This window comes from Phaenicophaeus curvirostris, chromosome 20, assembly GCF_032191515.1.
Source record: "Phaenicophaeus curvirostris isolate KB17595 chromosome 20, BPBGC_Pcur_1.0, whole genome shotgun sequence".
Classification (NCBI taxonomy): domain Eukaryota; kingdom Metazoa; phylum Chordata; class Aves; order Cuculiformes; family Cuculidae; genus Phaenicophaeus; species Phaenicophaeus curvirostris.
Window position 1 is genome coordinate 11,327,398 of NC_091411.1, and position 22,286 is coordinate 11,349,683.

Sequence of the window (22,286 nt, forward strand, 5' to 3'; positions counted from 1 at the left end):
TTATTTTTGTCTTTAGCTAAATAAAGCTTAAAGTAATAATTTATTAGGTCTGTTCTTCCTCATGGAAGCTTGGATGGTGGCTTCACCATCACTGAGTACCCTCTGGCTCCCAAAAGAGCAAGAGTACATACAGCCAAGAAACAAGAAGCATGCAGGCTTCTATTTTTAATCTTAAAAGGTCTGTTCATGCATTTAAAAATTCAAACCTTCAGCCAGCTGAACTAGACCTTGGCCAAATGTGAAACCTTGTGCTCAGCAGGAGAGAAGGTTGCGTTGTTTGTAAGGTAACTCATTTTAATGATGCCTGGAAGCCCCGAACCCATTCTCATTCTAAATTGTTTTGTATTGTACATTATTCATTCGCTGTTAATGTTTTCAGTTATAAAAATACAAAGCTTTACTTTAAAAGACGTAAGCAGAGCTGAGGAAATTTCATTAGATTTCATTTTTTTACGAAAAATGCTGCAGGGACTGTTAGAGGGATCAGCTCCAAAGAAATTAATAAATAGAGAACATATTTCTTAACTTGCTTTTACAAGTTGTTGCTTTTATAAAAAGTTCAATTATTTGCTTTCATTTTTTAAATTCCAGCCAAACTTCCAACTTTTTTAGTTTCCTTTTCTAATGGACTAGAGCTTAATTAATTTAATTATATAATTTGGATTAAACTGAAAGTTATATTTTGCACTTTAAATAAAACTAAGACTTGACAAAACAAATCCATACAAGAGCTTGCCCGCACCCATAAAACTGACTCGATACTCGGACTTGCCTATTCGGCACGCTCACCACCAAACACTCACACTGACTATCCAGAGTACAACTCTCTGCTGCTCCCACAGACGCTACTTCAATGAAGTTTATTCTCCATTGTTCTATTCCACACACGTGTACGCACCCAATCTCAGTGTGGTCTCAACACGACTAATTTAGAAAAAACGCCTAGCTAGGTATATTACAGCCAGATGCCGTATCTATAAAAACTGAATTTTACTGTGATCTGCACATTTTTGCAAAAAAAAAACCCAAAAAAACAGTGCATAAGGTATTTTTTTGCCCTAGCACTAGATAAATTACACTCACTTGCAATGCACCGTTACATTTTCTTCTGTGTTTCGCTGCCATCTGCCATCGCCACACCATAAGGGTGAGGCGGATGACAACTCTCCAAGGGTCAAGCAGAGACTGGCATAAGCATTGCCAGCACAGTTACAAAAAGCAGAAATACAGCTCGAAGTCCAGCAAGAATGAAAACGTAAGGGGGATTTTCACTTCCATCTCACCCATCAGTCAGTTGGAAAACACAGAAGCACACATTTCTGTAACATTACCTGTTAGATTTAGTGTCATTAAAAACCCCTGTGCATATCCATGGGGGGCAGGAGGGTGATTGGAACTGGATGATCTTTAAGGTTCCTTCCAACTCAAACCATTCTGTGATTGTATATTCTTACTCCACAAAGTGGCTTCCAAGAAACATCTTACTGCGGGCCATTGTGTCATTCAGGGCTCCACATTGGGACTCCAGGTACAACACTGGGTTCTCACGCTTGGCCCCAGTCTCCTTGAAAACCTTGCAGAAGGCCTGGGGAAGGGATCAGAAATCCAAAGGACTGAAGCAAGTCTCCAGAAGGAGAGCCTTGCACAGGTTTTCCCCATTAGCTCCTTTCTCAGGGGATTTCCACTAGGCAAGGGGAGGAGAAGAAAGCTGAGCCCCGCACTTTAAAGCTGCTCCTCAGAATTAATTGTTCTGACTGACACAGCTGAGTCAGGCTAAATGAATGAAAGGTCAAATATAAGGTAATGCTTCTGTTGCCACACCGAATAAAAGCAAAGCTTCATTTACATACTAATGTCTGACCTCAATACATTAATTTCTCTAATTCTGCAGCTCATGACAGATCTCTCTTTAGAAATGATCAACCGTGGAGAAAATACTAACTGCATCTTTAAAAAAGAATTTCAATTTTAATAAAGCTTACAGAAACAAAATCTAAGACTGCTTATCTTTTATACATGATTACTAATTTATTAATGTTTCCTCCATCTATGTTTTATCCCTTTCATTCTGACCGGTCTTAATCTTTATGCAAATACGAGTTGCTGAGGGACAAACAAATTTGCAACTACTAATTAAAGGCTTCAAAAATCACAACATTCTGTATATTTGTATATAAAATTCAGCTGTCAAGTTCAGAGTAAAACTGGGTAAGAACTGCAATATTAATATTTCTAAGAATGCTTACTCGATATATTTAACATTTAGGGCATTGCTAGAAGTAAAAATTAAGCAATTTTTGTATCAGCTGACAACTACTTACCTAATAAAAGAAAATAGTACATTCTGGATTCTGCATCTATAATTATTCCCTCAGCTGAGCCCCTATTCTCAAAGCAAGGACTATGTTAACATAGTTAAAAGCAGGGAATATTTTGCATGACAAATCTATCTACCCACCCATTTACCACCACAGGACACAGACCTCCCAGGAAACAGAGAGGAGTTTGTAACTGGGGCGTGTACTTACGAATGTGTTTGCTCCTTCACAGAAGCAAGTCAGTTAGGAAACAGTGAGTCAAAGCCAGAGCAGCGTCTTTGCATTATCAACCATTCATGAATTTTCTTTTACAAACTAATCCCATTACTTTTATTGACACACAGACTCCCAGCAGTCACAGTACACGATAGCAAGAAGTTTCATAGTTTGACTGCATGTTGTGTGAATGAATAATCAGCATCTTTTGTTTTGTACCGGCCACTTGCGTGCTTCATTTAGAGAAACTGAATATTCATCTCCTCTTCACCCTCTGGCAAAGTGAAAAACATCAAGAGCACTAGCAGTTCCTCCTTTCAAAACAAAAATAAAGTTGGATGAAGATAAAAAGTATTAAATCAGTATTGAACTCCACAGAGAGGTTTCTGAAGTTACGTTAGTAACATTATTGCTATTACATATAGTTTATTTAACACTTCCAGAATGCTCTGAGGCAAAGCAACAGCAGTAAAGAGTCCATATTTCAAAGAGTAGAATCAATCATGTTAAAAATAAGGGTTGATAATCAGCATGTTGTTGGCAGCCAAGGAACTTCATAGCATACAAAACACATTTGCAAACTGCAGCATCTGTCTTGTCTCACGGAAGCAGACAGGGTGCTGAAAGCAGTTAGAACTTCTGTCTTTCAAAATAAAAAGAATCTGTAGCACAATTGGAGAAACAAAGCAGTTAAATCACATGACTTAGAGTTAAACTTCATCATGAGCACGACTACATCTAACCTTTGCCTGCACCCTCACTAGGCCTAACGCTGCATTGGCTCAGGAAGGGGGAAGGAAACGGAACACGCTAAATTTGTTTGAGAGCTGGAAACACATTTTAGGTGAATTCAAGGGTAAATTAAAAATGTAAAGCTGCAGCCTTGCCATTTGCTTAACAAAACCAAAATAATTCATCAGATTCTCGAAGAAGCGAATCGAAGCCCCCGCAGTGTGTCCTCAGCCATCCCAGCTGTTGTCACGCACGGCATCTGCCAGCTGCAGCCTTGCCATTTGCTGCCCCACGAGTGTGATTTGCTAACCACATACCATACCCTGTGAGCTCCAGACAACCATCCCCGTTCTGAGAAGGATATTCCGCTGCCTCTTCAGATTGGGTAGATTTATCATAAAAATAAACATTTCTCATTAAAGACCAAATAGCTTGTGAAAGAAAACAGAAAACTCAGTTTGCTGCTTTAAAACATTGTTACTGAGAACTTCCAAGGTGTAGAAAACAGTGCGGATGCCAGGAGTCAGTCCAGCAGCACACTAGAGAGCAGATGTCATTGAGAGATGCAAAGCAGACCCTGCACACCCCAGATGAACATCCAGCTGGAGGTAACAGTCGCACTTGACCTCTGTTCTTATTTCTATAGCACTCCCCAATACTCAGCTTAAATCAATAACATGAAGAAATGCATTGGAGGAGACTAGGATGAAATGTGCTGAAAAAATAGTTACTTCCTAATTATTAATTGAGACTATTTTCCACTTTATTTTTAAGAATAATGGTAACATCAGTCTGCATTAGCTAAGGATTTATTACTTTTAATGTAAAAGAAGCAGTGAATGCTTATGCTATTACCTGTCATCCAGCTGAGTGCTGCAGAAAATATGGCATTACTATAATGAAATAATGCATAAGCAATGCAAAACCTGCATCGAAGGACTTTGTTCCATTGTAGCAAAAAATTATTATACAGAAATCATTAAATATGGTCCCAATACTATTTTTTATGGAAGAAGCTTTTATTATTCCTAGTAGATTTATTTGTGTTCACTATTTGCTTTTAAGGTACTTATGTGCCTCATTATTTCCTTTGTTTCTTTAGAAGAGTGTGCCTTAAATATGGTAATACAGGGTCCTGCAAGGGCAAACCCATTGTAAAGGCTGATAATATATCGAAACCAATATTAAATGAGACCACCAAGTGTCTTACAGTAGAACAGAATAAAACCTAAACCCTGTGGTATTCCTTCCCATGTGGAAATAACTCTTAGAAAGCAGGCATAATTATTTTAGTGCAGAAAAGGAGATTTACCCTGTCATCCAGCGGAGTAGAAAGCAGCAGTGCAATTGCATTTTATCAGCAATAATTGTCCTATTAAAGGTGAATTCTACATACAGCAAATAACATGACTGATGATTACACTGCTGTTAAGTCATGTGGCTTTACACTTTCATTTTGTGGCAACTGGGTGCTAGGTAGCTCGATTGCTTTCTAATTTTTTCAGAGACAAGAGACCAATAATTACTTAAAAATAAGCCAATCATCTCTCCTGCTAAAAGACGAGTGGCAGCAGAAGTTAAATTATAGAGCACATCACTGCCCCCAATACATTAATTTCTGTCACTCTATCACTGTTAAAATTCACAGCAGATATAATCTCTTTGAAGGGGGATCAAGTCATAGAAATATGAGCCTAGTTTTAAATAGAATTTTAATTTTAATGAAAGCTTCGGGGAATGATGTTTATGCTGCTTATCTTTCATACCTGGTGATTAAGTTAATTTATACTTAATGGAAGAGGATATTTCTAATCCCTAGACAGGCTCAACATCTGTCTGTGACTATGTTTTTGGAAGCCTTAAGCTGCTTGTGATTGATGCAATAAAACCCGTATCCTGCAGAACTGACACCTGAAGGATATCTGTAAGAGGGAAAATGTTATTTTGTTTTCTTGTTCAATGTCTCTGCTTAAGTCAAGCCAAAATCCCAAGCACTTAATTTTGCTGTCCCTTAAAAACCTGCTTTGCACTCCCTCACCATTATTATGTGAGCAGAAACACAGGAATAAGCACACAGTTCCCAGCTATGGTTATGATCTAATATTCATACTCGTTATGTGCAGTACCTGAGAACATGGAACTTTCTGATGGCCTGAAGCTGAGGAGAATAATAAATATCCTGAAAAAAATAATCAGAGAAATAATCTCCATTTTCCCTCCACTTCTCATTCTATGTCTATTTAAGACCAAACATTGGCAAAATAAACACATTTACCCTACTGCTGCAACAGAAAAACCTTGAAAAGTAAGTATCTTGTCAGGAAAAGATATTGTTATCAACTTTGTCTCAACAAATCACACGATTACTGGAGAAGGAAAGAAAACATTTTGTTGCAAGGAAAAAGACCCTACATCACCACATTTTGATATTCCACTTCAGAGGCCACTGGGGTAAAGAAAAACCTACCAATTCTTTATTTTATTTTAAAGGATAAAAAAGAATGAAGAACTCAGCAACTTCACTTGAAAAAAAATCAATGACTGCACGTAAAAATCAGCAAAATTAAATTTGCAATGATAAACAGGATCCTTTCTCCTTCTGAGTATCTTAACAGGTTTACTCAAAACCCCTTAAAAGCAAGAGGGCTTTTTCAACACAATGAAACTCTTCAGACTGAAAAGAATACAATAACCTCAAACAGAACTGTCTCATTTTTAATGCTTAGAAGTATCTAAAAATCATGCAGAACAAAACTGCTCCCATTAAAATTCCAATTTATGTTAGAATTGAGTTGCATTTTTTTCAGTGCTCTCTCCAGATCTGCATCTGAGGCAGTGAAACCTGGGACACAGTTTGCAGGCAATGGGAAGCGCCATCACTTACTTCAGTCTGTCATAACAAAAGAACCAAGTGTATTTTGATCAAACTAACAGTACCAAACTGGTGCTTTTGCATTACAGTACAGTGAATTAATGGTTTGCATCAAATGAAGATACATACATGAACAGTGTTATTTTTTATAACGACACACGGTAATTAAATCATTACACTTGTTCTAGAATTCACAGCTGCCCCAAGAGCGACAACTATTTGCTACGAGTTCTCCTGTTCTTACCCCTGTCAGCATTGCCAACAAGTAATTCTTAGAAGGCCCGTGGACGTAAGAACTTTCCACTGGTACTTGGGGATATAACCTGTGCCTATGCATTCATTTATTCATTTTACTGTTACCTTAATGAAACACTTATGTGGCCCAGGAGCCCTACTCCACAGGAATGATTTCTTTCTTTCATTAGTAAGGTGATGTTCCTTAGTGTGCCCTTGGCTGATCGATTTGTTAGAACATCTTCTAGGTCACATGAAATTTGATTTTTTTAAATCAATTTGTTCACGGGCTGCGCCACTCCTGAGAGTATAGAAAGTACGGACTGCAAATCAGCAATTGCATGATGATCGTACACAGATATAACTGGAAAGCAAGACGAAGGATTTGAGGCTCACACCACGGATTTCATGCAATCTGACCGATCACAGGTGGTTGCAGTTTTAGGTACACTTAACATAAGGATTATAAAGATGGAAACGAGACAGTTACAAAATAATACCCTATACAAAGATACACGTAAGCATGCTGTATATATAGACATCTGTACAACAATACATGCCAGATACACTAAAATTTATCTTCATAGTAAGTACTCTTACACTTATTCTATCAAAGCCACCTGGTGGGAAGTAGTTTAGTATCAGAAAAATTACAGAAAAGTAGAAGTTACCAGAGTTACGCATTACAGACCAACTGGAAAAACTAATTTAAAAGCGGAGTTGCTTCTGTGCAGCACAAACATACATTTGAGAAGGTAAAAGGGAAAAATTGTCACATTAAATAAACACAGACCCTTAATTTTCGACAAAGCAATTAAGCTACCATTCTGAAAATTAAATTTAATTCAACAAGTATTTAACTGCAGGTTAATAACGGGATTTGTGCCATGTACAAAAGCTATGAAAAAGCTACAGACTCTATCAGTATATGCCTGCAGTAAGTCAAGATACCACCCAAAAACTAGATTACGTTAGCAAGCTACAGGGTAGGTAGAGGTGAAGATTATTTTGCTGACAGCAGAAAATCAGCACAAATGGTTAGCATATTGAAGTGTCAGGAAAAAAACAATTTGCAGTCCAGTCTAACTACTAATCACCTTCTCTGTATTAAAATGGAAACTCAGTGAACCACTTGGACAGACAAGGCACACTGATATTGCCTCTGCCCCACATTTTAAGACAGAGAGGAACAAAAATGTTTAAAGCCCTTGTTCAACACAAAACCCCCTAACCCTTTTCAGGATGAAGAGATGCCAGCATTGAAGGCTGCATAAGAGAAGCTTTGAGTGGTGGAAATAATCACCTAAGAACATTGGGGTCTTCTCTGCCGTATTAGTTTTGCAGGCCACCTACCTCTGAGGTAAAAGGGAAACATGAATGGCCTTAACAACTACAGTAATTTCACTGTCTCAAAGGTACAGAGGGCCAACTCCACAAAACACTTCAGTATGCACTTAAGTACACGATGAATGAAGTCAAATTTGCTATTTGTTTTATATCCTATCCAAGGAAAACCACGCAAATTTCTGACCATGCTTAATCTAAATTTTCACTGGTTTCAGCTAATGTTTGCCATCAGCACTAGCTGGATTAGCAAACATCTGTATGCAACAAAGCTCCTGGGTGCTTTGAAGTGTTGCTGAGTGTGTTTTTTAAAATATACCGAAACAATACAAAAGCGGCTTACTTTGTCAGAATTCAGTCAAAGCAGGAGCACAGCAAAGGGACTCCCACATCTCTGCAGCCAGAGAGGGACCGAGGCCGGAACAGCCGCTGAGCGCCGGGACACCTCACTGTCAGGCTTTTTACTAAGTCTCAGAGATATCAATGGGGCTCCTCTTGCCCCAGTCATTACTGCTGGTTACGAGGGATGCAAAACAGTGTGTCTTACACCAGATTCTATTACCATTAAGACTCACTTATAATCTCTAATCAAATAACTGAATTCAAAGACGTATTTAGACCTGCTGCTTCCACATTCATTTTTATGCCATTTGGAAGGAGATTAAGCAGCCACCCCACTTTATTCCTGACCTCCCTTCTTCTTGGGCAAACCCTGAAGATTACAGCAACTTCTGCAGCTACACTACAAAGACGAGAGGAAAGGGACATAGTCTAATAATCTTCCTTGTCTCTTCATTGTATCACAAAGGTTTTCTCCTCATTTAAAAATCATCATAAGAGAAAAGAAAGCAAAAAGACTTCTTAATGATCAACTTAAAATGTAATACAGTGTGAGTATCTAAGAGGTGTAATTTCTACAGCACATTTTGATATATTAAAATGGAATTGGAAAGTTCAGATTTTACAGAAATGCTTTCGACAGGTCACGTCGCTCACTTTATTTTCAAACCTCCCTCCACTGCTCACTAGAAATTTTAGAGAACAAAAGGCAAAGACACATCAATGAAAATGTAATTAGATCAGCTGCATCTCAAAACATCAGGATTCAACTCTAAGCGGCAAGCCAGTCTCCATTCACAATCTGAGGAGATAAAGCCAGACTCCAGTTCACACCGGGCTGGGGGCACTGCAGCACGCCAATTACTGCAGAAGCAGAGCATGGGTTTGGAGCAATTAATTTCACAGTGCTGAAAATGAAACCTTTTAAAATTCTGCAACCCATATAAATTCTTGGCCATTAAAATTTTTAAATTAACAGGGCCTGTCATCAGCTTGCTTGCTTAGTACATTCTAAGCACTTCCAGCTGTCCCTCAATATGGGGTCACTTCAAGAGATTCAAAATAAGACTGAATTCACTCTTCATGTGGCAGTTAAAATACAGTCTTCACGTTCAAGATGTCAGTGCTTAGAATACACACACAGAGCACACACAGACCAAATCACAGAATTGGACCACAAATAACAGCACCTCTTGCAGTGGTAAAGGCTAAAATGGGAATAACTGGAAATTAATCTATTCTCAAGCACGGGTTGTTTAGTGTTGTGTTCATGTGCATTCCAATGATATTCCCCCAATTTCTCTATTTTACTAGCAAAGGACTAAAAATGAGAAGAAAGATGAAAATAACGCCAAATAATGACGCTGAGAAAAACACTTTTCTGCGTCCTAGCATCCTGAACATTCAATCAGCACACCATGCACCGACTTACGCTATTGTATAGAAATTACTCTAAACAGTCTGTATAGGAGAAAGCAAAAGGCAGAGATCACTAACGACAATCAGGTTAGCAAAACATGAAGAACGCTTTGCAAACCTGAGTAACCACCAGGGACATTTACTGAAGAGCGCAGAGCTGGACCTCGAGCCTTCCAGAGAAAGCAACTGAAGCTTTTCTGTATTATTTGTATATAACAACAATACCACAAACTGACCTCATCACTACTAAGCATAACAACAGCCCAGATCCTGCACACTGTAATTTCCAAAGCCTGGTGATGCATGAAAGAAGCAAGGCATCATCCTCTTTTCACAGAATGAAAACAGTAGCAGAAGGAAAATGTTTTGTCTAAAGGTCACTGAGTAAACGGGTTGAATCAGGAAAAGAAACTGCATCTTTTATGTCCTAGGCCAAAGTTATTGTCACAAAACCAACTTTTCCTGTAATGGTTGGATAGAGGAAAAATAGTGAAGTGAATTACTGAATTCCTGCTGTATCCAGGGATACAATTTTAGCTATTTTTGAAGAAACATGATTATTGCTTGTGTATTTACGCGTTTTTAGTCAATTTAAACATTTCAGATTACCTGTGAAATAGAGCCGCTTACAAAACTAAAAGATCTGACCTTTCTATCAGCAGATTCTATTTTCTTTCTGTGTTAGGACTGCTGCACGTGCAGATCATTTGCCCACCATTTTGCACTCAGTACTGTACTTTCTGGTTTTGTAGTAAACACTCTTGTGGTGCTTTCCTCTAAGCGGCACTTAAAACCAATGTAAAACTATTACGTGAACTAAGCAATACCAGATCCTCCTCTTCCCTTTGCAGACATCTCACATTGTAGTTTGTGGAAATTCCAGCAGAGCCTGTCCTAATCAATAGGAGAAAGGTTAAAGCTCTTAAGGATGCAGCAGACAAATAATTGGAAAAGCAAAAAGAGAGAGCAAAGATTAAGGCACCTATAACATTTACTTCCCCAAACTGAACAGAGCAGCTGAGTAGTTGAACTCGAGCTTCTCCTGAGCAGGATGAGAAAGAGCTGTAGAAATTAATACTCTCCAACTACAGAAAAACAAAGTTAGTATTTCACTAATCTGAGCTGAAGTAACATGGACAAACATCACGTTCAAAAGTCTCCCTTCACATGTCTAACTCATCAAAAGCCACATGGGCTAATGTAACAGACAAGAATTGATACTACAGTTGGCAGATTGCCTGATGAAGGAATAAACCAAAAAGCCCTCTAGGAAAGAGAAAGGGTCTAATTCAATGTGCTCTCCAAGGGCTTTGGCAGAATGATCCTGAATATGAATGCTGGGTCGTTTTGACTGATAGAGAAAAACCCTGTGTCAGCCTCCAAAACGAACCAGAGTAGAAAGATCAATCTTAAGAAAGCCAGGCATATGAGTTTATACACTCTCGGGCAGCAATAAGGTTTGCAATGAAGAGGTGGTGCTTGAGAAGCATTTGAAGAGCTGAAACCTGATCAGACTTTCAAGTGACAGGAAAGGGATACAGGAATCAACCTAAAGCTCTAGCTGCCAGCTCATAAAGTCAATTAGCAAATGGAAACCAACATACTGATACTAGCATAGTTTGGTTTATTTTGTGTTTAGTTTTATAAGCACTAAACTCACCCCACACAAATAACCTAGAGTAATAAATCCCTGCGGAACACAACACAGTTACTCACAGAAGCAGAAACTTTGATACATCTCAACAAGGCTGAAGAACGGTCATTATTTTCTAATCAGTGATAGCTGCTACACCAGTATTCTGCAACCCCATATGCTTATGCACTAAGTTTCTGACCCTTTTAAACCACCCTGTCACACAATCATAACCTTAGAATATGTATAGTGAGATAAACACAGTAATCAATGGTAAGAATGACTTTATCATAATCAAAATCTGGGATAATCATACTCTTGAGACATTTTTACATGGTATATTTCCATTCAACACAACACAAACATCAGGGGAGGTGATGAAACACAATAAAAAATAAATGGAAAATAAATGGAATACAGCCACACAAGTGATTTCCTGAGTATTATTTCCTTCTTTAGGGAAGTACGAAATCGCTCCTTGATATCAAGAAATTAAGAATTATAGCATTAGGATGTGGAAAATGCCTTTGAAACACACAAAAGAGAAAAACTGCTGTTTAAGTAAAGACCCACATTCCTCTTACAGTTCAGTGGACAAGGTTCAACCCATTAGTCACTAGCATGGCAGCAGACACCTCCTGAAGAAGCTGCCACTTAAACATAACCTACATTTAAGGTATAAAGTACTTGAATAGCAAACATGAATTAATTTCTGGACATTCATTTAATACAGACCACATTCTTCTCCCAGAAACTACTCATTTTGTCCTATACCAGAGAAAAAAATCATTTAAGGTGAGGACGATGTCTAATCCACACAGAAGAAAAGATGAACCAACCTGTTTTGTGCAAAAGTAAGATCTTTTGTGTAGTAAGTTCTACAAAACCTCAATTGGAATTTCTTCTTAACTACATAACACTTTGAGAAAGAAAGTCAAACTGACACACATTTAATATTTAGAGAGCGCTCTCTGAACGGTGACATTAGCCAGTGTTTGCATGCTGATCCTGCAAAAATCTGAGAGAAACCACATTGGGGTTCCTCCCGCTCACAAAATTAGTTAATCATCTTTGACATTTGCTGGAGCCACAGAATCCACAGAAAAGAATCATATCTGACATATTTTAAAAAGAAAAAAAAAACAATCAGAACATCGCAAATAAATTTAAAGGCTGAATTCAAACAGAAAATCACTGAAGTGGTGTGTACAGAGAATAGCACTCAAGAGAAGCTAAACTAGCAATAAAACAGCAATACCGTAATAGGCAATAAAACAAAACCACTCATTTTTGTGGGCATAATGAATTGATTGTTTTTGTAACAGCCATAGATTAAATTACATTTCGTTTCCAAAGTGTTTCAATTCTTTCTTCTGTCAATGGCTATTTCAGTGCTGAATAAAAGTCATTATGTTACTTAGGGGGCTGCACCTTCATCATCTCTAGCCTAGCAAGTAAAAAGCAGATTTTATTCCATGAGCAACTCATATTTCTAATGACAAACATGTCATAATACTATGCTTTCTTTGTCAAAAGAATGAAATGCTTATTTTCTTGAAATATGTAAGAAACTAGGCATGAAAATGCAAGAGATTGTACTGGGACACAGAATAAACAACAGCAACAAAAATAAAGGAGTCTCTCATCTCTAGATTAATTAGCATTAATAAACTAGGGCGAAAATATTTTTGACAGGACAGGAAAGCAGGTCATTAGCATTGATGAGATGATACAAACGATCTCCCTACGACATTTAGAACAAATCTGCTCCAAGTGATACTCACGGCTTGCAGTCAGTTCCCATCTAACATCCAGTGGAGAATACATAGTATTTGCAGACAAGACTGAGACTCCTTTTTGCTTCTCAAATCTAATGCAATTTTTAAGAGTAAATTGCTAATAATGAAACAAACACTGAACTAAAACACCTTGCTACTAGAAAGATTCTAAATTAGACGCAAAAAAGTAGAGGTTTCCAAAGCCTTTTAAAATGGATTTTCTGTTGGAGTCACAATATAAACAATGATTTGCATCAGTGATTATCTTAATTAAACTGCTGCTTACATAACTAACGCTGATTTACTTTAAATGTTGTTCGGTGTCATTAGACCATTCATTTAATTGTGCAAATTTCCTTTAGCTGAAGTCTTCTACCACCTTCAAATAGGCTGTGAGCAGCACCCCTGCCGCAAGAGGTGAATACAGACCAAATTTAACACAATACAGGCTTTATACAAGTTTCTTTGTAAAAACATTCTGGAGTGCGATCCAGCCCCTTACCACTGCTACATGACAAGGATTTCACTCTACATCATGTATAGCCAAGCTTTGTGACCATGTTGCCTTTTACAGCCTTGGATATAAAAATACATAGTGTGACCGTTCCCCGTCCTACACAGGGACACGGGCCACCTCTACCCTACGTGATGCTTTGGATAAAAACCCTTACATTAACCCATCTCTTTTTATATCAGATTTCTCACTCTAAGGAGAAAGCTCCCTCCTGATGATACAATGACCAGCTGGCTGAAGTGGTGCGGAAGGTCTTTCCTGGATCATCAATTCAAGTCAAAAAGAGCTATCACTGCTGAAAAGAAAACATAAGCTGGAAAACCACCACGGTAATTCTGAAATCAATAGTGACAGCTGTTCAGAGCTGAAATAAAGATTACTGGCCATCACCACCCCCTGAATGCACTCTGTAGTCACACTAGAAGAAAGTAAGCTTTGTTTGGTAATATTTAACAGATTTACAGGAGTTTAAAATTCCATCTTTCCAAGAGAACAGCTCAGCCACAAAGGATTGCTTGTTCCAGCATGTCATCAGCCTGGGTGACTGCACAAATCTGCTCAAGCCTTAAAATCCATGAGGACAAAACTGCCACACAAACAAAACCAAAAGTTTTGCAATTGGTGCATGTATAGACTGGAATTGTGTTGGAAAAATCAAGCGCTATTTACAGCATGATAAACTGATCTAACTCGACTTAATTTATATTAAAGCGTTTCACATCACAGGAAAGGAAGGAGGAAAAATATAATCAAAACTCATCTTCACATCCAGAAAAATAAACTAAAAAAAAATTTCTGAGTTATTAGTCTTTCTTGATAATGAACTACTTCGGGATGACTTCTAAAACTCACTTTTATTTAGATGCTTCATCGATTTTAATCTGGGAGATAATGAGAGGGAAATCAAATCCATCTCCACAGCAAAATGTTTACCTGAGATGCAGCTCAGACTTCTCAGTATTTCCCCTGGGTGTTCAAACTCAGATATATATCATTAAAACTTTACTTAAATTAATGTCCACTACCTAATTAGCATCAAAACTCAAGTCTGCAGTGTTTGCTGCTGGTTAGCTGTCAGAACAGGAATTCATTCAGATTTTTTTTTTCTATTAATAGGCCAAACTTTGCTCTCCCTGCTGCCAGGCACAATTAAGACCAGCAGAAGTACCTGTATCGGTAACTGCTGTCCAGCTTTCTATCTCCAGCCAATTATTTAGTTCTTAACCCTGTCCTGCAAACAGAGGAATGATGCCATTTCTCTGCAATTACTGGTAGGAGTGGAGAGGGACTGTGAGAACAGACATAAGTATTGGTTGAAATGCACTGAAACAAGTGAGAGGCAGGACACAAAGCCGAAGTGTTGCAAAACATTTGCTAGTGAAGACAAAGCAAAAGCAACTGGTGCTCAGTTTGTCTCTCAAGTGCCTTTACTTTGGTGTAAATCTCCACAGGTGGTCAGAATGAGATCCTTCACTTGAAGCTCAGAGTAAAATCATCTCTCTCTCAAGTTCTACACACCATACCCAGTTCAATAAAAAGTACTTGGAAGCAGAAGAGGTGAATCTCAGCGGGACAGGTGGGGAGTCGTCACACACAAGTACCTGCACTTACACGCGAAAAGTTTTCCAAATATTGCCCTTAGCAGCAAGAAATAGGATTGACATGAGGTGAAGATATGCAGAGATTCATTGGCAAATTGCTCTGGTAACTAGATTATCCCAAACAAAAGCTGCATCACTAATGAATTCTTGCTGTGAAGAGCCAATGGTTTATCTCCTCACCAAGTAATCCTGTTAAAAATTATTTGGTACTCAAAATGTATCAGAGAAGAACCCTCAGCTGAATGAGCGTTAGACACACACCAGCGTTCTCCAGGAGTTTATTTGCAATTATCATTTGCCTTTTTTCCATATTAGGTAGGTAGTTAATGAATGTCTGACATAACTCCAGCATTAAAAAAGAAAGACATGACTACATAATTACAGGTTAGGAAATTGTCTTTTTTCTGCTCCATGCACTGAAGTAATCGTAAGGGTGAAGGTTAAGTACAGCAATGCACAGTATAGATTGCTTTGCAAGACATTCTGTGCGGCACTGCCTCTGAAAGAATAGTTTTATCTTATAATAACATTACAATAGCAGAGAACTTGTAAGTATTATCAGTCATGTCTAGTTCATGGGACTCTGTCTCCATAACAACAGCAAGTTTGCCCTTGAAATCATTATAGAACATGAACAACATATTTAAGCTTGCCACTAAGCGCCAAGAGAGGAACAAAATCAATATTTTAGCATGGAGGCAGGACTATAAGTAAGAACTTCTAGGGACAAAAAATCTCCCTTTCATGTCTCCAAGGAACTGCTTAAAACAATGTGTTTCATCAAAAAAGAAGATATTGCGTCTCTCAGCCTTATCCCACCACAAGCATTTCTGTGCAAGCTGCTTCAGGCAGTTCCTCTCTTTTCTAGATCATAGATTCAACTATGTTTGTTATCACGGATCAAGGAAGAAACTTCTGAATACACCCAGCTCATACTTCTCAGCTCCAATGGGGCAATTTGTTCAGAGTAATTTGTGACTTTCAAGCAAATTAATACACAAATTTACATCCCATGGCTGCTTTGAATAAAAAAGAGGCCTCAAGTAAAAGTAGAAACAAATAATCCTGTGTTAGTAAATTGTTTTCACCAGTTCTGAATCAAAGGTAAGATATTCCAGGGGAACTGATAAAGCCTGGGTTACCATCAGTTCGTGGACCTTTCCAGTGAAGTGGCCAGTGCTGAGCTGCAAGAATGCTGTTTGGAGGACTTGCTGCTACCAAAGAAAGTACAATAAATTGGGTTTTTCCCTGACTTTCCCCTGGTAGATCAACAAATCCTGTACTCTTTTTGCATCACACTACCAATTAAATCCTAGAAGCTTTTTTTCAAGGAGTTAACACAGTGGATGTAAAACGAACACAGTCAGTTGGGAACTCATTGCCCTGGATAAGCTAAGATAACTGGGCAAAATATTTCCCTTTTATAATTACATCAAGACACTAAGGCCAAACCCAAAGAAAGTCACCACACTTACTGGTCATCTTTTCTCTTCTTTTTCTGAGGGTCCACTAGACGCAGAGTGTCTCTGATAACTGCTACCTTCACTTCTTCATCCACAGGGCTTGGGACATTCCCAAATACTCCAGGAGAGAGCTTTAAATTACAAAGGCATACAATTATTCAGAACTAAGGATTATTTGTTCCACATTTGCTCAGACTTCAGGCACATCTTATGTTTTAAATACAAAATGACAGATTACAAAATATTTCTTAAGAGAATATACAAATACCTTAACATTTTCAGCACAACATTAGTATTTTTGGCAAGTTTCTCTAGAACATTGAAATATTAAAAAAAAAAAAAGATTGTTGCCACTGTTACCATTTATATTATGGATACAAACATGAAAAATTTATTAGCAATCCCCTAAACAGAATTAAGTCAACTGCGGGGGGTGATGAATAACTGTATTTATGACAGAGATGATGGAGAGCTTTCACAATTCCAATAAGTTGTATTTCCAGTGGATAAGATTAGCAATGATTTCAAAGCAGAAAATTACAAAGAAACTTGGAGTTTTCATAATAGCAGACAGCTTTCATCTTTTAAACAAGGAAAAAGACCAGAAAACCAAACATAAACAATTTCATTCCAATATCACTATCACACTGAGCTCATACCTCTTGCTCGTGTTCTATTCTCATGCTGGGGTTTGCATTTACTTCCAGTAACATGGGCTTCAAGTTTTTCATCAGGAGAATGTCAAACCCTAAAATCTGTGCATAATAAGCAAGGTGTTACTTCCATTCTACTCACAGTGTTATTCTACATCCAAATGCCAACATTCAGGAGAAGGAAACATTTGAAGGACAAAAGAGAAATAACTGAGAAATACACTGTATTGCTGAATAATTATTAAAACCATTTGGCTTTGATACCAATTGCTGCTTTCACTCCCCGCATATGCTGCTTTCATTCCCCCCATCTCTTAAATGCTGCATCTATCAACACAGACACCTGAGATGAGCGAGTCTTAAAAGTGCCATCATAATAGCTGCGTTAGGAACTGCAAATCTTCATCTTCATAACATCTAGAAGATGGAAAATGGAGTGAATTCTGCTACTAATGAGTGATACCCACTGACAATTCTCCGTGTACGTTTACGGCAAGCAGTAACATGGGTCAGGAGACTGAGATTTGTGAGGTAAAACTCAGGTGAGGAGAACCTAAGCTCTGAGCTCTCACAATGCTGTTCAGTGGCTGCAATGCATCCAGCCAGTGATCAACAATGTAACTGGAGAAGGCTTTTAGAAAAAGGAATTAAACACCCAGAAAAATCAATCCATGCATAGAAATAACTGCACTTCTGGTAGAAATTCCAACCCACCTGGAAGCAAGTTGGCCCAGGCTTTCCTGCTGGTATGTCAGACTGATAGTAAACCTTGAGTTCAGGAGTCAGGGCAATAATTGTTTTAATAACCAGTGAAATTATATCCGACCACAGCTTTTTGACATCAGCGCCTCTGGAAGACAGTCTGCAGAGAATGCTTGAAAAAGTCCTCTTACTGCCAGTGCTTACACTGTCAGAATGGATGAAATTCCCACTATGGATATTTAGTGAATAGTTGGTTAAGTGCATAAAAACCTGGTGCAAATTTTTTAGAGTGGGTTCTTGATAGGGCTCTGTACAAAATCTAGAAAGTCCGTCTTTGGCTATATAAATCTCTAAGGGTTCTAAAGATTTCAGTAAGACGTAAAGCCGAATATCAAATTTCAGTTTGTCAACAAGCAGTGGTTTGCAAATGTATTCCTGGACCACAGCTGGCCGGCTCTGGATGCTTCCCGTCAGTCTGATGTCACTGGGGTCTTTAATGAGGTAGATTCCATCCCCCTGGCACCCTCCATCAGGTTTGACAATAAAAGTGGGCTTCCAGCCTGGATCGCTGTCTTTCATCATACGAACCTAGAAGGAAGAGAATTACACCAAATGACACTAATGGGGGGAGAAGGGTTGATACTGTGGGAGCCCAGCTGGATGCAGGGAGTCAGAATTAAACATTGCACCAGTAACGAACTGGAGGATTCAAAGCTGCATTTTAATAAATAGCACATACTCTAAGATCTCTTTCAAAAAAGCCCAAAATCAAAAACATCATTAGGCAATCTTTTTACATCAGTAAAAAGAACAATTACACCACCTAGATGGCCTACAAAGCTCACATTCCCAAGAAGTAAACCTAAACTTTGCAAGCTTCAATGCATTCTATTTGAAAATGAAAAATATCTTGAAGACAGTAACTAGGTCACTGTGAGGGCCTGACACATCTGCTGAATATCAGGTCTTTCATGTTACATGTGTACCTCCCACTGCCTAAGTAAATCTTAGTTTACTTATTTCTTGGATAGCACGATTAAGACCTGCAGATATTTGGAGGCATCAATTAGAAATGAAATTGAGAAAGAAACAACGGAAGGCAGGAAGGATGTTATTACCTTAGATGAATTTTTAAAACTATTCATATAACAGGGTGTGTTTTACAACTTCACTGCTGTCAGCAAGTCAATATAGTGACCCAACCAGCACACATCGAGAACACAAAAAAAACCAAAGGAAAGCGATATTAACTAGCAACTGGTTTGGAGGACCAGGACTGAGCAGCCAGTGGAAAGCAAACGGCTCGCCAGCACCAACTGGAGACTGACTTTAAGATGCCTGAGAGCACAAGCTAACAAAGAAGAAACAATCCGTTGCCACCAGCAGCCCTGGCACCGCAGAACTAAAGTGAAAAATTGGCACATGGGAAAGACTGAGCACCAGTCACATCATGGTGACTTTCAGACGACACCCTCTGCTATGACTCCATTCGGCTGCTGATCCACAATGGAGATGCAGCTCTGCTTGCAGCAATGTTCCTAAGGCCTGAAGGAATTCTGGCTCCATCCTACCCAATTATTTATTTCATTGAGTATCACATTGCTAAAGGCTAATAATAAATTCAAGATTAATTATTTAGACCAGGATTTTTCTTGTGGAGAAGCGTCTCAACAACTTAGTGAAAGATCCTTCTGCAAATCAGGTCACTTTGAGGAATAAAAAGTCACGATGGAGATCAGGTTTGCTTAAACGGTGTATGGATAAATAGGCCCAAGTAGATCAGCAGGCCTAGATGTGCAACGGAAAGCAGGATATATGCTCTAGCCTTTGTACTACTCAAGAATAATCTTTCCCTGACATGACATTACTTTACACCCCAGGGGATTCTCTCTGGTTCACGCGCTGTTAATGTCAGCATCCCACAAAGACATTTGGTTAATCTTAAACCTCCACAACTAAACATACCCTACTATGGCCTAGTTGTACATACCAAGTGCCGATCACAGTCTGCTAGGGCAGAAAGTGATAAAGAACTTCTGTGAAACCAGCCAATCGGCAATCTACATCCCATTCACATGTCTGTAGTTCATGTCTCAGGCTACTTCTGCTCTGCTGTGGCAGCACCTTCTCAAAAAGGGAGAACACTTTCTGGAAGTGATCGCTAAAGATGAAACAGGACCTGCTGTTGAAGTCCTGCATGTTAACAATCAGTGGCCTCATAGATCTCTCCATTTAGTTAGAAAGAAAACAATTTTCTCCATCATTTTCTAGTCCATCAAAACTTACACACAGCAGATGAAGACAGGACAGTGAGAAAAGGGGAACAGTAATACAGAGTCAGCTTGGTTTTCAGTATCTTGACTGTCTTGAAGAAAGCAGATGGTTTCTTGATCTTCAAGGAAATTCCTGACAGCTGTTTTCAAACTCTCCACAATCCCCTCAACTACATTCTTTCAAATTCTCATTATGAGGAGGCTTGTCCAGACTCAGAAAAGCCAGTCATGTAGGAAAATTAGTTCATATGAAATTAGATGTTTCTGTGTACTTAGCTCGACAGAAGGAAATTAGCTTTAAAAACATATTAACCATTCAGAGTCAACAGAAAGAGGGGAATATGACATCCAATGGTATGAAAATCTGATCCAGTTTCAGGTTTGCCTTTCATGAGGAAACACAGGCTGAATTAATGTAGTGTTCTGAAAAAAATATGTATATAATGAGCTATAAGATTTGACAGCACAAAGCCTAGAATATTCATGTCTATGCCTAAGAGGTATCCAAAAGCTGAAAGCCTGATTAAACTACCAAAAATATGCTGTGCTGGAAATTAGACTGTCCAAATTAGATTCTTATTAAAAGTTAATCATACTAGGCCTATTCACCACCCTCACAGACTACACAAAGAAGGCAGTATGAGAACAATTAAGGCCCTGGTTTGAATCCTAAACCAGTTACTTTTCAGAAACTGGAATTTCCAATTAGAAATAAGCTCCTATCACACAGATTCCAACAGGTTCTTCTCTGCTACAGCAGGCGTGATTACTGTAGCAATTGAGAGATTTCCTTATCTGTAACTCATCTCTGTTATGGTGACATGTTATTACAGAATGTTTTAGAAGGTAAAAAATAGGTGAACATTGAAAATAAACAAACATATATTTACTTAGTAGAATTGACTTTTAAGTTCTTGTTAAAAAATACCTATAAACATTTCAATTTAATATGAATGGCAGTAAGGGAACTACCACTTCATTGGTATTTCCCACTATGAAGCTTAAACTTAGGATTCCAACTCTCCCATCAATTACTGGCTAATTAACACTACATTAGCTGCAGTGATTTCTGCCTGCATTTAGGGATGGGAGAAAGTAGGAAAAGGTGATAGCATTTGACTTAGTTATTGGTACAAACGTATGATAAAAGTTCATAAACACATCTACAGAAGTGAGGCACAGTAAGAATATATGAGAGAAATGGTTCTGAAATGTTGCAGTGCTTCAGGAAGTGCCAGAGAGATAAATTCTCAAGGAGTTTCTTCTTCCAGTTGTCATTTCTATGGCAGGCACAATCCCTGACTGCGACATTAAAAGCTGTTAATGTCTCAGTCCAGCCCTTTGCAACAAAACCATGTAAATGACATCAAAGCATCTTCTCCTGTCTAGCACATACCTACACTGACACAGAATTTGTGACCTTTGGTAATTAATTATGCCCTAAATGATTGGAATATTAATAATAGCAAAGGTACAGCAAGACAAGTTTCCGCTCATCTAGAGCTACACACGTAGCAGTTGCAGCCCATGACAACAGAGCTTCACTTCTGAAGCACCAGCAAGGGCTGAATCCTCTTTTGCTCACACAAATGTACACGTGGTATTCACATACTCAAGTGTATGCCAGTTCCTGCAGGGTATGTTCAACACACAGGCACCATACATGCTGTATTGTACCTCTTTTGTGAATGAGCTGAACATTCAGTCTCAGAGCGCTGACATTTTCAGCAGCATTTAGGGCCTTTTGGTTGTAAAGCAAACATAAACCACATACACAAAAATATACACCACAAAAGACAGATCTCCAACTGAGAACTCATGAAGCTGCAAGCGAAAAGTGTTCCGAACCATTTATGGTTCATACTGGATTTGGAATTCTTTGTTTTATATTTTTTCTTCCTTTGGAGGGGTTGCGTTACAAACTTGTGTTAAGTAGAACAAACTCTTACAACATAAAATATAATGTTTGATAACACGAACTCTGCTTTTCTCAAACACAGATGGAAGAACATATGCAAAGGAAACTCCTAGGAGTGTGTTACTGGACATCTGTTATTCTTGGAACAAAAATCAAATCATTTTCACTTCAGTAACGTTCGAGAAGTATTTATTCGCAGTGCCACCTGCTGACAGCGAGCAGGTCTGTGCGCTTATCCTGGTGTAGGGACCACACTGCTACACGCTGCGCAGCTCAT

At 38.5% G+C, this 22,286-nt stretch overlaps 2 protein-coding genes across 2 annotated transcripts in view; one reads left to right on the plus strand and one right to left on the minus strand.

Moving 5' to 3' along the window:
- The window catches only part of PTGS1 (prostaglandin-endoperoxide synthase 1), a 200,637-nt gene that overhangs the window by 25,997 nt on the left and 152,354 nt on the right, over positions 1–22,286 (plus strand). The window lies entirely within an intron of this gene.
- TTLL11 (tubulin tyrosine ligase like 11) overlaps positions 1–22,286 on the minus strand; it is a 40,375-nt gene that overhangs the window by 9,459 nt on the left and 8,630 nt on the right. The window contains 3 exon segments of the mRNA XM_069873598.1: positions 16,476–16,594; positions 17,123–17,218; positions 17,831–18,406. Coding sequence (XP_069729699.1) covers positions 16,476–16,594; positions 17,123–17,218; positions 17,831–18,406 — 791 coding nt within the window.